General features: G+C 35.4%; 1 protein-coding gene across 2 annotated transcripts in view; it reads left to right on the forward strand.

Moving 5' to 3' along the window:
- Nucleotides 1–13967, forward strand: part of LOC139120703 (deoxynucleoside triphosphate triphosphohydrolase SAMHD1-like) — a 30878-nt gene extending 16911 nt beyond the window's left edge. For both annotated transcript variants that reach the window (XM_070685237.1, XM_070685236.1), the window contains 10 exons: nt 2095–2277; nt 3132–3182; nt 3812–3985; nt 4648–4739; nt 5249–5308; nt 5792–6008; nt 6744–6824; nt 7692–7796; nt 10232–10380; nt 11013–13967. In XM_070685237.1, coding sequence (XP_070541338.1) covers nt 2095–2277; nt 3132–3182; nt 3812–3985; nt 4648–4739; nt 5249–5308; nt 5792–6008; nt 6744–6824; nt 7692–7796; nt 10232–10285 — 1017 coding nt within the window. In that variant the 3' untranslated portion in view covers nt 10286–10380; nt 11013–13967. The remainder of the gene's footprint in view (nt 1–2094; nt 2278–3131; nt 3183–3811; nt 3986–4647; nt 4740–5248; nt 5309–5791; nt 6009–6743; nt 6825–7691; nt 7797–10231; nt 10381–11012) is intronic.
- Nucleotides 13968–15816: the final 1849 nt, after the last annotated feature.

Here is a 15816-nt window from a genome sequence, read left to right on the forward strand (position 1 = left end):
ATAAGAGATTTCTATGCTCTTTTGGGTATCAAAAGCAATAAAAAAAAAACATATTTCATAGTTTAGATTCTCACTTTTGAGATGACCCTAAGCATTTGTTATGTAAACATCCTTGAGTCAATATACAGACTTTGACATTCCTGAGATTAAGTATCCACGACCTCACATGTTACAGTCTTTCACTACCATGGTATGGCCCAAACCCATTGTTATCAATGGTGAGTGTGGACCTGTCTACAGGACATTGGGGTGAACAGGTTAGACAATGCCGTTACAAGTTGTAGGTTAGTTATCAAGGTAGCACCAGCATAGAGTCCTAAGCATGTCCATGTGTTCTCACAGGAAATTACAGGGAAAAAAATTATTTGAGAAGTTTCTCTCCTTTAAATAGAAGTATATTACAATTTAAACCTGTCATGGATGGATTGCTCTCAAATGATCTGAAACACAGTTATTGCCCATTAGCAACAAATCTATAGCAAGATTTATGTTAAGTTCATGAACTTACACAAGGTATTAGACAAAAGATGACCATGACTTTGCTACTTTTCAACATTTATTTCATTCAGATTTCCTCAGCTTAGTGTATAATTTTGTAATCTTAATTACTGTCAACTTAGCTTTACTAACTTATTCTAACCTCATTATTCTTACACTACTGTTATACCTTATAACCACAAATTTCAAGAGATGCATATATGATTGTCACTTAATAAACAATTTACAAATATGTCTTCTGCTTTTTTCTCCATATACATATACATGTCCCTTTTCTCATAAAAATGGGCTTAAAATCGCAATGTGAAAAATAGTCTTTCAGCTGTATGTTGCTCATTGACTTCGTGGTCTGTCTAATTAGTCCCCACGGACACCGTCCGGGGACTTATAGGTTTGGTCATATCCGTGTGTGCGTGCCTGCGTCCGTGTGTGCATCCGTCCGTCTGTTCACGCAGATATCTCAGACATGCCCTGGTCAATTCTTTCAAACTTTGCACAAGGATAGTACCCTACCCCATACAGATGCACGTCGATTTGTTCACAATGCGATCAAATTTGGCCATGTTAGAGGACTTTTTAGTTTACACCACCATAGACTACAATGTATAAGTCAGCTGTCTATAGAATCCCATGTATAAGGCCAAGTAAAATAAAAATTTAGTTTCTCATCATATTCATATTGCAAAAAGGATTCAGTGACACAGTTTTTAGTCCCCATGGATGAAGTCCAGGGCCTTATATATTGGGTCATGTCCTCCGTTCACGCAGATATATCAAATATTTTGACAAAATCTCCCGTGACCTCGGTGACCTTTGACCTCAAATATACATATTTGTCCATAACTCAGTAACCACAAGTGCTACACCCTTCATATATGGTATGATGGGACACCTTATGACGCCACATATTGTACCTCATTAATTATGTGCATATCTAATTTTGAGCGAGCCAATAGAGCTAGGTCTGATTTTTGGTATATAGGGATGACTTAGCAATTCAATTTTTTTGACAAAATGTCACATGACCTCAGTGACATTTGACCTGAAATATACATATTTGTCCATAACTCAGTAACCACAAGTGCTACACCCTTCATATATGGTATGATGGGACACCGCATGACGCCACATATTGTACCTCATTAATTATGAGTAGTTTCACAATGTGCCAGTTGTGATCAAGTGCCATTGGCGCTATTTTTATTGAAAGACATAATTTTGTCGAAGTTTCATTAATGAAACTTTAAAGTGTTTTCTTTCAAAATATACCGGTAGCATAAAATTCACGGTGTACCATGCAAAATTTGGTACTATAGTGACAAATTACCCAATATATTTACACCAATTAACTCTTGAAAATCATAATAACTGCCATCCCTGTGTTAACTGCTTTGGTAAAAATGTTTTTTTATCTCAACAAAAGTATGCTTGGACATTTAAATTACTCCATGAGCTTCATCAATATGAGCCCCTACAAGTGATACACCAAAACAGTATCATCCTTGAGGCACATTCTATGTTGATCAAAAGGAAACAATTCAATTGAAAGGATTGTGGTATTCCTGATACTAATCCATGATTCGCTTTCCTTGATAGCATGAGTTGGCATCCATCAAAATTTTTGACCTGATGATAGAAAAGTACAAATTACTTGAGCATTTCTCATCATGTGGATATACCGGAGGCAATGAAATGACAATGGATGAGATTCATTTAGTCAAGGAAATGATTTATGGACCACTGGAGAAAAGTTCAACTGGGAGTAATAGCTACGAGAAGGTGAGAGGAATTGTGAAATTCATGGGATATTTAAGCAATAAAGCACACCCAGCGACGTCATACCACGAGATTTTGACCAGTTAATGACATATGTGTGCCAGCCATAGAGAGTGCATAATTACATGTATATGAAGTAAATTGGTCACAATTGAGTGGTATACCATCACTGGGTGTGATTTATTGCTATTATATCATAACAGTATATTGAAAATCTGGCGTGGAAATCAAAAACGGAATTTTACCCAAGCCAAGAGCTCGAGCATCTCAACCAGTCAGATCACTGTATTTGTGCCACCAATATACTGGTATGATATAATTTACAATATCCTATTTTCATCTTTGAACACTTTTTTAACGTTGAAACTAATGTCGATCACCCCTATGATGATTTATATGTGTGTAAACTAATGGCACTGAATAGGTATACTTTTTACAGGGTTCTTCCAGCACATGGAGGGACTTTTGACTATAGTTCTTTTAAAGTCAATTTGCATATTTTATCATTATAAAATAAGTATTAAACAATAAGAGATTCATATAGTTAAGCCATATTCAAATCAATGTGAAACATGTCTTGACTTCTGTTAATGTTGGAATGAAGTAGATATTCCATACCAACTCTTAAATGACCACAGTGACCATCCCCCTTGTTCATTCTTTTGGTAAAAAATTTTTTTTTAATTCAACAAAAGTAAAAAGGCGAAAACTTCAATTTCTGAATTTTCATGACTATTTCCATCCAATTTGGCCTGGAAACATGCTGCATGCTTTCATTGTGTAAGAAAACTCAAATGAATTACATATAGACAAACATGCTCACTTCTTGTTTTTTTTCTCTGTGACTGAACATTAAGGCAACCAAATATCAGTCTCCACTTCCAGCAGATAAATACTTCCTCTATGAGGTAAGTGTCAACAACATACAAACAAAAATCTGCAGATATCTTTCCATTTTTGTATCAAAATCCCCCCCCCCCCCCCCCCCCACAAAGCCATCAACCAAATAGTTGTAACTCAACCTTAGACTGCTGTTTGCATTTTGCAAGCGTCTGACCGTAAGTGAAAACCCAGTTATCCATACCAGTGTTCAGTCTGACCCATTTTTTCATTCAGCATTTTGGAAACATTGTAGAAAGGCTCTTTATTAAAGTTTTTTACTAATATTTAACTTCTGTATATTTTTATGTATCTCTTTATTTTTTCTTTTGAGCATTTATGGCCTGAATTAAAGATTAATAATAATAATAGTAGGGTTCTGCACAGACACTTTAGCTATTGATTGATTCAACAATGGAGGAACCATATTGTAACCATAGTTCCTGTGACACTTAACTCAGATGCCCCTTGGCAGACCAAAACAACCATGATATCAAGGGGCAGAAGGAATCTTATCATTGTTCCAAAGTAATGTATTATGTTCCCATCTCACTCCTTTGGCAACAACACAGTGACAATACAATGTCATGAGGTCAACAGTAATTTTTGAACATTTATACCTTTGCCTTCAGGATGCCTGATAATTTTTGTTTTTCAGATTGTATCCAATCACACAAGTGGAGTGGATGTTGATAAATGGGAATACTTTGCTAGAGATTGCTATCACCTTGGCATTGCCAACAACTTCAGCTATGATCGCTTTATAGAATTCTCCAAAGCACTGGTAACTGATAAAAAGTCCGGCAAGAGGCAGATATGTCTGCGAGATAAGGTTTGAACATTATACAGCTAAATTAGCCGTAATTTATTTATGCCATATTTTTAGTAATTTTTGTTTTCTTTATGAAATATCACTGTTCTACCGTCCTCCCTAAATCACATCAAAATGCCTAGAAAGGAGACTGGTGACAATTTTTTAGTTGACGATTTCAATAAATGCACCATAATATTTTTGTATGTAATATGTAGTATTTAAGCAATAAAACACACCCAGCGATGGTATTCCACAAGATTTTAACGTGTTCATGACATATATGCACGAGCGATAGCGAGTGCATATATGAAGTGAACTGGTCAAAATCTCGTAGTATACCATCGCTGGGTGTGATTTATTGCTATTATATCATAACAGTATATTGAAAGTCTGGTATGGGACATCATAAATGGAGTTTTGCTCAAGCTGAGAGCTCGTGTGTATGCCAGCCGTGGTATATCGCCAATATACCATGGTTCTTTTCGCGTCTCGACTAATTAAAATCGCTGTATTTGCACCATCAATATACTGGTATGATATAATTCTCAATATAGAAGTACAAACAGCTCATTCTGTTTTTTGGAACCAAAAGAGATTTTTAGGGAATATTTTTGAATTTGCCTGACATTGGATAACAAGCATACTGGTATGATATCACTCAAACTTTTTCTTCGTTTCAGGAAGATCACAATGTCTATGAAATGTTTCATACACGGTACCGTTTGTACAGACAGGCATATTACCATGCTGTAACTCTAGGAACAGAAGCCATGTAAGTTGTCTCGTTCTAAATTTTGTCAAAATGAACTTCCCAGTTGCAAAATTATCAGTGACAGCTTGTTTTTGTGTCAACAAACTGAACATTAAATATCTTCCTCTAAATTTCTCAACGTATCAATTTACTGTGACTATGTATCATCATCCTCTATGATGAGTATATTTGAAAATATTCGTTGTAGTACTGTTTTGTTACAGCTCCATTAGGTATACTCACTAGGCTCCAGTATTTTTGATCAGTCCTTCATATTAAATTCTCATGTTAAACTTGTCAACACATGTGTGCATATAAAATTGTTTACAAATAAATGTTAGTCCATTTCATTTGCCAACAATATCATCACATTGTGCACAATGAAAATTGAATGAAAATATTATCAGTTGTTAAAACTGATGTTCCTTCAATGGAAGATCAATACAGTGGACACAACATCAGAAAGTTTTGGCACATACCTGCATATGATCCTGATATCATAATAATACCAATGTGTGCTTGGTTCTTAGGATCACAGATATCATTGCAGCTGCTGCAGATCACTTTGAAGTTAGACCTGGAAAGCCAGGGTAAGTTTATCTATGTTGAATTTACCTAGATTGATTTAGTTTGGATTCTAGATTGGTCTAACTTGAATAAAAGTTTTGTTTTGTTGAAGTGATCCACATGGAGATAAGCTGAGCTCTGGTGAGATCGATTTTGTTTAATAGAACTTGACAAGTCATTGAAGAGATTCAAGCATATCTACAGAAATTGAGGCAGTTACAGGGTGATGCCATTAGATGTCTTTAGAAAGATGTGACACTTTCTCACGTCAGTACATCAGGGTGTTTTCAGTCTATGAATGCACTGTTCAGAATTGGATATAAATTCTATCTTGATTTTCATGGAAGGTGAAGTGGTCATAATGCCTGCAAAACAGCTTTGTAGAGTACAGATTGGTATTTTTTCAGTCAAGCAAAAGCAAATCTTTTCCAACTTTCACTTGATGCAATATATATATTATTTTTTGATAATCTGTCTTCATTGATCTCTATGAAATTCATTCAAAGGGCTAATCCAGAAAGTTATAGGATAAAGTCGGCTTTTGATGACATGGAGACATACTTGCTGTTAGATGATACCATACTACAGCTGATCTGCCATGATGCTCAAAGAAATCCAAATTTAGAATCAGCTGTTCAGCTGTACAATCGGTTGCTGGAGAGGGATATATATAAAGTGATGAAAAAAATAGTCATACCAGCAAATAGAAACATTCCAGATAAGGTAAGTATGTTGTAAACTAATTGTACAGTACGTCCATTTGAAGCATGAGAATTACACATAATTTTCATGTTTATTTCATGAATGTAAATAGATAAATAGATACTACTATTCAGTTGTACTCCCTGACATTAATAAAGCTATACCAAATTTGTATTCTATTGAAAGAAAAGTTTCATGTGATATGACACTTCCACAGTCCTTCATTTGTCCGAATACTAGTCTGTTTTTCAAGTAACGGGATTGTGTACATAAGATGATTTGGTTTTATTTTGAATTTGAAATATCTTTGTCATGGTCTTTTCATAAGGACTGCTGTTCAACAATAGTTACCTTGGCCAGTGCCAAAGCATTTATTTAGCCACTTGCCTTTAATGATACAAAGATATAGAACACCACACCATAGTCAAAGAGGGACTGATTTGCTTTTCCTTATGTTATTCCACTTTCAAATCCTATTGGTTAATCATCTGCCAGTATGCATGTATCTCATGGTGTGATATTTCACTGTTTGACAACTCTAAAGATTTCAATGTGCCATTTACAAAATTCCCATTTCTGACGAGGATTAAGGAATTGTAATAAGTGCAAACATCTCAGTTCTTCATCCAATGACAGGTGATATTGTAAATTGCTTGACTGTTCAACCCATTCAACCACAGAGTGTTACAAGAATATTGTAAGGTTTCAGTGTCAGTACTATTATACTATGTTGCTGTTCCATGCTTATGCTTACAGGCTGTTCTAGACTTGAATGACATTATCACTGCAGGTGGCAATGTGGTAGAACACTTGAAAGTTGAACACCTGTATTTTAAGGTAATACCAGTTTGATGAAGTAATCAATGAGTTTATAGATCTCTGGCCAATGTGCAAGATTACTAACTGACACCAGATACATGATATTAGATGTGCATGGCATGATTTGAACTACATGTAATATGTCAAAATGATTCCATGGTGATGAAAGGAGAAGAAATCTACATTGTTACTTTCACCTTATTTTCTATCACATCAAATCTTTGTATAGGAATAGTCTATTACAACTTGTTCTATGCCATTAGTACACGTAATCACTTCATGTAGTCATCCCAACAATACATATAGTTGTATTGTTGTTGTACAAACAATGAAACTTCCATAGCTTGACACTTACACATGCCTGACCTATGGTGTGAGTCTTCCATAATAACAATATAATATTTTTGTGAGCAATGAACTTACTGCTTTCAATATTTGCATGTATTTGTATGATTATGACTGTTACAATGATGATATTTACATTTCCCTGGCAAAGTGTTGTATGACCTATGGATCTGTCAATTTTTACTGGTAGTGTTTTCAGGCTGAAAAGTTTACTTTTCTTTACTGAAAATTTTGCCATTTGAAGAGCCATGAAAGATGAAATGTCTTCAAGTTCAATGTTAAACAGACAGTGTGTGCTATCTAGATGATTCTCTCCTTCTCATTGACATGTTGGTGTACAATAGCATCCATTAATCGACACTGCATTGTTTTGTAGAACTTCTTGCAACCAGATGTCCCAAATAGAGGATTTCATGAATGTGCCCTCTCCAAAATGTAAATGGACTTCAACATACCTACATAGAATCCAAGCACAACAAAGTAAAGTGTCCGTTAATGAATATTTTTTACTTACCCCTCAATTCATTTCTTTTGTCTCAGCTTGTCAAATACAATTATGGTAAGAAAGAAGAAAATCCTGTCGATGATGTTTACTTTTACTCCAAGGATAATGAAAAGGAACCATTTACTACAACCAGGGAAAAGGTATGTGTATCCTTGCTCTGTAATGATGATCTCTGTCAACCAGTCTCTATTCATGTATAAATACATGTACATGTACCCTCACTGTACAAAGAATGTGTACATGAATAGTGCAAAATTCATGACTAATATTGATTGATGATTTAATGATTTTCAAATGACACCAATGCAAAATTTGGGTTTACATTAGCGAACTCAGATTAGTGAACAAACTTTGCTTCGATCAATGGTCAGTTGAAGCAGTTTTTCATCAAGATTCTTTGAAAATCATCTTCTCTGTGAAAATTAAAATCGTCTATGCAAATCTAAGCATTGTTTGGAACCACATCTGTCATGTCACGAAGAGTGGTTTTATCACTTAGATTCAGTTTTTGTACATATATATATATATATATATATATATATATATATATATATATATATATATATATATATATATATATATATATATATATACAGTGTTTTGCCCAGGAATTGTAAAGGTGGGACACAGTGTCCCATGATTGTCAAAATAGGGGGACACTGAGTTACAATAGGGGTCAATGTGTGAGCGAAGAACGCAAAGCAAAGTAAAGTCACCAAGGCAGAAAGGTATACATTCATTTTAAAATTAATATTGCTGGACGTCTCCTATAATGGTTTGTGGCAAAGTCATTTTAACTGGTTGTATTTACAGTTTCGAATTGTAAAAAAAGACATCATCATGATAAAATCAATTTCATGCGCATGGTGATTCTTGCCAGTGACTGCATTACATGTGTTTAACAGAAATAAAGAAGATGTTTCATTACGCTTATGACTCCAGAACTAGAAGTGGTTGAAGACAATAGTTTGATGCACATTGTAACCTGGGTTTTTATCATTACTGCTATAAAGTTCTCTTCTTTTTTATAATTGCTCCAATGACTGACAATTTTCCCTGAAAATTGCAAAAAATAAAGTTTGAAAACACAAATATCTGAGAGAACTCCTTGATCCTCATGATAGCAATAGCACATTGCCATAAAGCTGTTTTGACAAGCTAGGTGGTTCTTGTTAAGATCAGCTACAATTGAGCTAGGGGGTCTTGACTATATAAGGAATTCAGCATGGTGACCTCGATCTCTCTGGCCTGCAGACGATCGGAGAGTTGTATGAGATTCCTTCTGGGGAAATTTAAGGCAAATTACTACTTTGAAAGTCAGGGATATAGTGTTTCAACAAAATTGTGGGGTTGATGATATTTTTAGGTGAAGTCATGAGCTTCCAGTACACCAAAATACACGTACAGTCAATTCCGTTTGATGCCATGTGCCCGGGCTAGTAGTATAGTGACTGAAAATTTGATTCTCCGTACTTCACTGTACTAGCATATACATTTATTTACAAGTAAAAGTTTCATTCAAAGTTGGTGGTCAATAAAATTTGCTTTGTGAAAAGTTTGTTGTTCTTTTTACAAGCCTTCCGCTTCCGAATCATTGCCTGGTTATCGGGATCGTACGTGGCCTGGTATTGAGTCTGTCCCCAAGGCTGCAGGGCTCAGTGGACGCACATCGCCTTGCTCATACCCTGAATCGTAAACTGTAACAGACTAACTGATTTTCCAATAGTGTTTACATTGTGACGAAAAAAATAGACTAAATTTTAAATGTTTCATTGTCTCAATAGAGAAGCAATAACTGTACGGGCTATCAAGTATGTAATTTGGTAGCTAAAAAAGTAGTCTCTCTGTGGACGCTGGACTTACAATTCTAGCCCTGATTTTAGTGCGTCCCTGTGACCCATGTCCGGTATTTTTGCGGGACATTGTTGCTAATTTTGCGTCAAAAGACGCAAGAACGCACTCTGGGCAAAACACTGTATATATATATATATATATATATATATATATATATATATATATTTTTTTTTTTTTTTTTTTTTTTTTTTTTTTCCCCAAATTAGCATTTCCAAATTAGCCATTTTCATGACTGTATGATCTTTCTTCTTGATGCTTTTCTTTCTTTAACCCACGGTTTGATTGACATCTGTATCAGACATTCATAGTCAGTGAATTCTATCCTGAATGTTGCCTTTATAATTTGCAAGTGTTTTTCTTGTTGCAAAGAGTGGAAGTTTCAGTTGTACACACAAACCAAAAAATAAAGCATGACATGTAAGGTTCGTCATGAAAGTACATGTAGGCAATCATTTAATGTTTTATGTTTGATGGAACGTACAATTTTCTGTAATTTTCCACAACTACAGTTCTATGTTTGTACCAACTGCAATGTAATTCATCCTGCAAATCATTGTTTTTCATAGAATTTTCAACTTTCACCACCCTGTTTCAGCCCAAACCCATTGTTATCAATGGTGATTGTTGACCTGTGTACAGGGATTTGATGGTGAACACATTCAATGTGTTTGCACAATTTGATTTCCATGAAATCACATCAGGATTATTCCTCATTCAACAGGTATCACATCTACTTCCTTATACATTTGAAGAGCGACATCTTCTAATCTTGTGAAAAAAAGGGATGACAAGATAATAGCTGAAGCTAGACAGTGCATTGACAGCTGGCATACTGCAAAGTTTCAAGATTGGCTCTGCCAGTATGCTAAGGTACAGTTTATAAATGGTTCACCCTTTTCCAAGTGTTCACCACTGTCAGCTTTTGTCCTAATTCTGTCTGTCTGTCTGTCTGTCTGTCTGTCTGTCTGTTTGTTGGCTTAACATCTCCAAAGTGGTCAATTTGACATAAAATCTACCACATAGATGCACTTTTGGAATGGCTGGAACAAAGAAGATTCTATTGTCTGTGTTTTGCAAGATTATGCTGTTATTTGGGTGAAAGTATTTTTGTTAATGATTACCTTCAGGAGAAGAATTACTCTAACTGTTTCCATAGTACCACAAACAGAACCACTATTAGCCCATTCTACATGTAGTTCATAATCTCTTTTGCAAAACAACCAGTGTACCCTCCTCCCCCCGAGGATGCCATTTTGCCTACATGTTTTTCCAAGTGTTTTCATACAGAGACTAAAGATTGAAAACTACTGAAAGGTTTGCACAGAAATGTAAAACATTATCAATGAAGGTGTCTTTATCACAGGTACATGCACGACATAGAAATGTACTTTCACATCGAAGCTTGAAGATGCTCACTTCCAAGACATCACCAGCTGCAATAGTGTAGTCATTCTGTATTCTGTCAAAGTCACCAGGTGTTTCTGTTTTGATTTTTGTTTCAGAAAAATGATAAGGGAACTCAAACAGAACTTCTACCGGACAAATGAGATGAACTTTGTGATATACGTATGTGACAAGTTTCAGCATTCATGCAGTTGCAATTAAAACAAACAGTGACAGTGGCATCGTATGGCAGACTGCAACTAAGCATACGACAGGTGTATGTGTAGTGAAACTACAATAAATAAACACTGGATAGCTTACAAGCAACCGATGCAAACGCTCCACATTTATCATCAATTTGTCGTTGTGAATTTGATCTAGAGCAATCGCACTCAACTATTTCATGTCATGATGAACTCTTTTGATTGCTATGGGCAGTTTTTAGCATTCATACCATCGCAACCAAAGAAAACAGTTAGAATGGCATTGTGTGACAGCCAACAACTAACCATTCACTAGATGTAGTGAAAGTACGTCAAACACTTGATAGATTACAAGCAACCAATACCAAAGCTCAATGCTTCTCATTCACATATGGTCATGAAATCCATAAGTATTTTAGGATAGAAGTGAACATAAAATTTCAGAGGGCAAGTGTTTCTAAGCAGAGTCACTTTAACTTTTCTCCATTGATACTATTTTTATTCCAGTGTGCTTTTCAAGGAAACTAATACATTCTTTAGACTGTATTCCTACACTAATTAACTTCAAAATTTTCTTTTTAGAAAATTTACACTATGATCATGAGCAAATTTGCAATCAACTATAAATTTTTTTTATGTCATGATAAAATTCAAAATACGTGTCAATATAAAATGCCATCAATAATTGTAACTGACATTTCATAATCATTCAGGTTCTTTCCTTCACCATTTTAATCAATTTTCCTGGAAGTAAGGAGATCAAGTACTTTGTTTTTGATGGCAGTAACTTTCTATCCTAGCAGTATCTTCTGAATTTTTTTCATTTTGAAAACAGGTGATAGCACAATTCTTTCAGCATAGATCTTGAATAATAACCAAGATGGCTATTTCTTTGAGTATTATCAAGAACGCTGGTGGCTCTTCCATGGATAATTTGTGGCAATAATGTAAGTGTTAATTGTCAAACTTAATACACCGGATGTTCCTACATTGACATGAACATTTTGTAAATGAATAGCAGGCAATCATCTGAATCATTAATTTTTCCAGTGATAAAAAAAACTTATCTTGTCTGTTTTTAGTTTGATTTCAAGTGCAATACTCATTTATGAGAAAATTATTGTTACTTTGCTATCTTTTATCACTGTGTGTGCAATAAAATAAAAGATACAATGCATATATATTATACTGCAGGAAATCTGTACCCCAACAGTGGTACCATTACATTTTAGAATTTCTGATCTATTGCTGATTATTGCTGTCTGCCTGGGTATTGGCAGTGGTATATGAGGTATTTCAAGAACTCATCTGTACCGATGAATTTTAACGATGAAATTAGCTTGTTTTCTTAAGTTATTGTGCATGTGTTTTATTTTAGTTTCATTTATTTACATTAAATGAATAAGATATATTCTTAAACAGAACGGGGTTATTCAACTTTGATGTGAAATGTTAATTTATCAGGAACGTATGTGAATTTTTAATCCTTACAAATGAAATTGTGTTTTCATTAAAATTAGAACTAGATAACTTGCGTTGTCTTTAACTTATTTGCATAAACCAAATACAGATAAGAACAATGTTTTTAAAATCCAAACGGTACAGGTCTCATCAATAGGGTTGGAAATTGCTTTTCTGAGATTAAAAATTCAGCTGCATGGGTACAGACCTTCACTCACCCAGCAAATCAGGTATGTAACATATCCTTGATTTGCCAGTCTCCAAATTGCAAAAGGTCAAACAATGAGCCTCTTTAGATCTCAAGGCCCCGCACGTTATGATATTTAAAGCCCCAGTATCTGCACTTTTTTCACATTATTTTTGTGATTGTATTTCAAAGTAATAATATTGTCATATTCATGAAAAGATGTGTGACTACTAAGTATTACACTATATAAAGTGCCATTAGCTGTAATATTTGATGATTTTTCACTGTAATTTTTGTTTCTAATGTCAACTGTAATTTCTCGTTCTACTCCCAAATCCCTAAAGCATTTTGAGATATGCAGTGTTCAGCTTGATAACTCAGCCTGTACAGGTAAAGACTGCATTGTTATTGTTCACAAGTGAATTCAAGTTTAGACTAGAATTCAAATGTAATCAAGGACATTTGCTGAGTTGACACGTTAAATAGCTGTTGTTTCAACATGGTTTGGAGAAAAGGACATGAACTTACACTTAACATTAAAAATCAAAAATAGTGAAAACAAGATCTTCAAATATTATAGCTACTGGCGATTTAAAGTAACAGATGATTGAATTGGAATGAATATCATATCAATACTGCCCAAGGAGGATTATCTTTATATACATTGTAAAAGCTACTTGAAATATTTAACTTTATTATACATCTACCATCGAGAACAATAGAAATTTTGCTTGCGCTAAAAAAGCCGTACGGAACGCCTGTTCCGTAAACACGTACGGTTTCAAGGCACCCCATCCCGGAGGCTGTATCTGCGCTTTCACTGTTGAACGGTATCAAAAGACTCATTGGACGAGTGCCAGAACATGTCTCATGCGCTCTGTACATACGTGTGTAGTGCACACTCTCTAAAACTTGCAGAAGCGCGTCCGAGATAGTGTTCCACACAGGCGCGATAAAATCGGAAGAAAAATTGTCGACATTGCACGAAAATGGTCACTACTCTGACAATTTGATGCCCCAGTCACGAATGTAAGATGTATAATAATAAGGTTATCACGAAAATACCGCAAAGGATGCACTCGGACATTGGCGCCGCGCATCGCCCTCCGCTTCGCGTCGGGCGATACGCTGCGCCAATGTCCTCGTGCATCCTTTGCGGTATTTTCGTAATAACCTCATATTATTGCAGTGTTGGTCAGTCAATACAGAAGGGGTCATTTATCATATTTTCTCTTTTTATTCCGCTAACATAAATAAAGATTTTATTACAGAGAACGGAATAATCTGGGTTTTAATTTGTTTTTTGCAGTTTTTTGCTGTTGTTTATGTTCTCAGGTATTAAAGGCCCATGAGCTGCAACTCTGAGAAATTTGTCCACCATCAATTAAGGAACCTCCAATTTCCTCAGATATCCATTACAATGTGCAAATTGAACGATATGGTCATTAACTATGCCTCAACAACATTTTTCTGGCAGAATAGACAAGAAATTGAATAGATTTTTGTTCATTTTAAATTTCCCGCCATTTTCAAAATCTTGCCATGTTACGTAAAAATGCAGAATTTTTGTCAAAGTGGAGTGAATCCCTTTCCCGTCCTTTCAGTGGGTTGCAACATGTTGTATTTGTAAAGATTCAAATGTGTATATGCACCATTTACGTTGTTTATCATGTATTTGTATTGAGGCGGCCATATTTTGGTTGTGGCATCCATTGTAAAGTCAGTTGCGACATTTTCTTCTGTTCGACAGAGTATGTGGTCAACACAGTGTTTATATATTAGATCTCTTGTGGTACATGTTATTGATACATTTGAATGCAAGTCAATGTTATTGATACATTTGAATTCAAGTCCGGACAAAAAGACACTTGTCAACAATAACATAACAATGCAGCATTTGTAGGTTTAGTTGACAAACTGAATTCAGTACTGTATATCTCAATATACTTCGTGGAGTAGGACAAGAAACTGTACTTGACATTAAAAGAGAAAAATAGTGAAAAAACAACAATTACGTTGATGCTTAGGCCTAAGGTAGAATCTGCCTGAGGGACAGATATTCGGACGGTGAAACTTTTAAAAAAATTTTTCTGATCGACCACTTGTGAGGTTCATCATGATTTTAAAACCCTTGGTGTAAGAAAGCTGTTCAATGTCTTAATTTTCGAAAGTTAAAAGTTCATTGTTTTTCTATAGAGTAAAGACAGCAATGGAAACTATTTAGAATTTGAAGTATCGGTTAATCTTGGATAATTTTCTAGTAAAACATTTGCACGGTGACACCCGATTTTTATTCTTAATTTTGAAAGAAAATGGATGAAATATTCATTGAGGAGCAAAAGTTCACTTTCGCGGCGCATACTACCTTAAGTAGGCACTTGAAGCGCCCAATCCATTAGTTCCGGCCCTGATAGCACGGAGATAGAGACGACCATTGAACGATAAGCTTACCTACATGAGACGACAAAACTTAATGCGATCCCGGTTTGCCCACTCTGTGTTATTGCGACAATACACTGACGCAAACTCACATTCCCACTCTCTAAAATCATGGACGTAAAATGTTTTCTTCATCTCTAATGTACGTAGAAAACAGTTTCACTTGACCTACACGATGGGTCAAGTAGGTGAGTGACGTTGAACTTGTAACCATGGCGGTGGGTACATGTACCTTCATGCTGTAATTGTGAACTTGTATGGAATGGTAGATCCATTTTAAAATATTAATGGTGAGCTCTGTCATCTCATTTCAAACCCAATGCACAGTCGCTCGAGAGCTATTCAGCTCTGGGACTATTCGCCCCATAGACAAGTATACAGAAGCGAGAAGGGGGTATTTCTCGCTTCTGTATACTTGTCTATGGGCGAATAGTCCAAGAGCTGAATAGCTCTCGAGCGACTGTGCCCAATGCTAGTACTTATTGTACTTCTGATCCGTCAGCTGATAGCTGATCAAGTGACTTTTTACAGTGACCTCACAGTGACCTCACAGTGACTTTCACCATTTATAAAATCGATTAGAATACAGATTAGGTACACAAACCATCGATTGGCCTTCAAGTTCAGTCGTGA

Source organism: Ptychodera flava, chromosome 20 (genome assembly GCF_041260155.1).
Source record: "Ptychodera flava strain L36383 chromosome 20, AS_Pfla_20210202, whole genome shotgun sequence".
NCBI lineage: Eukaryota > Metazoa > Hemichordata > Enteropneusta > Ptychoderidae > Ptychodera > Ptychodera flava.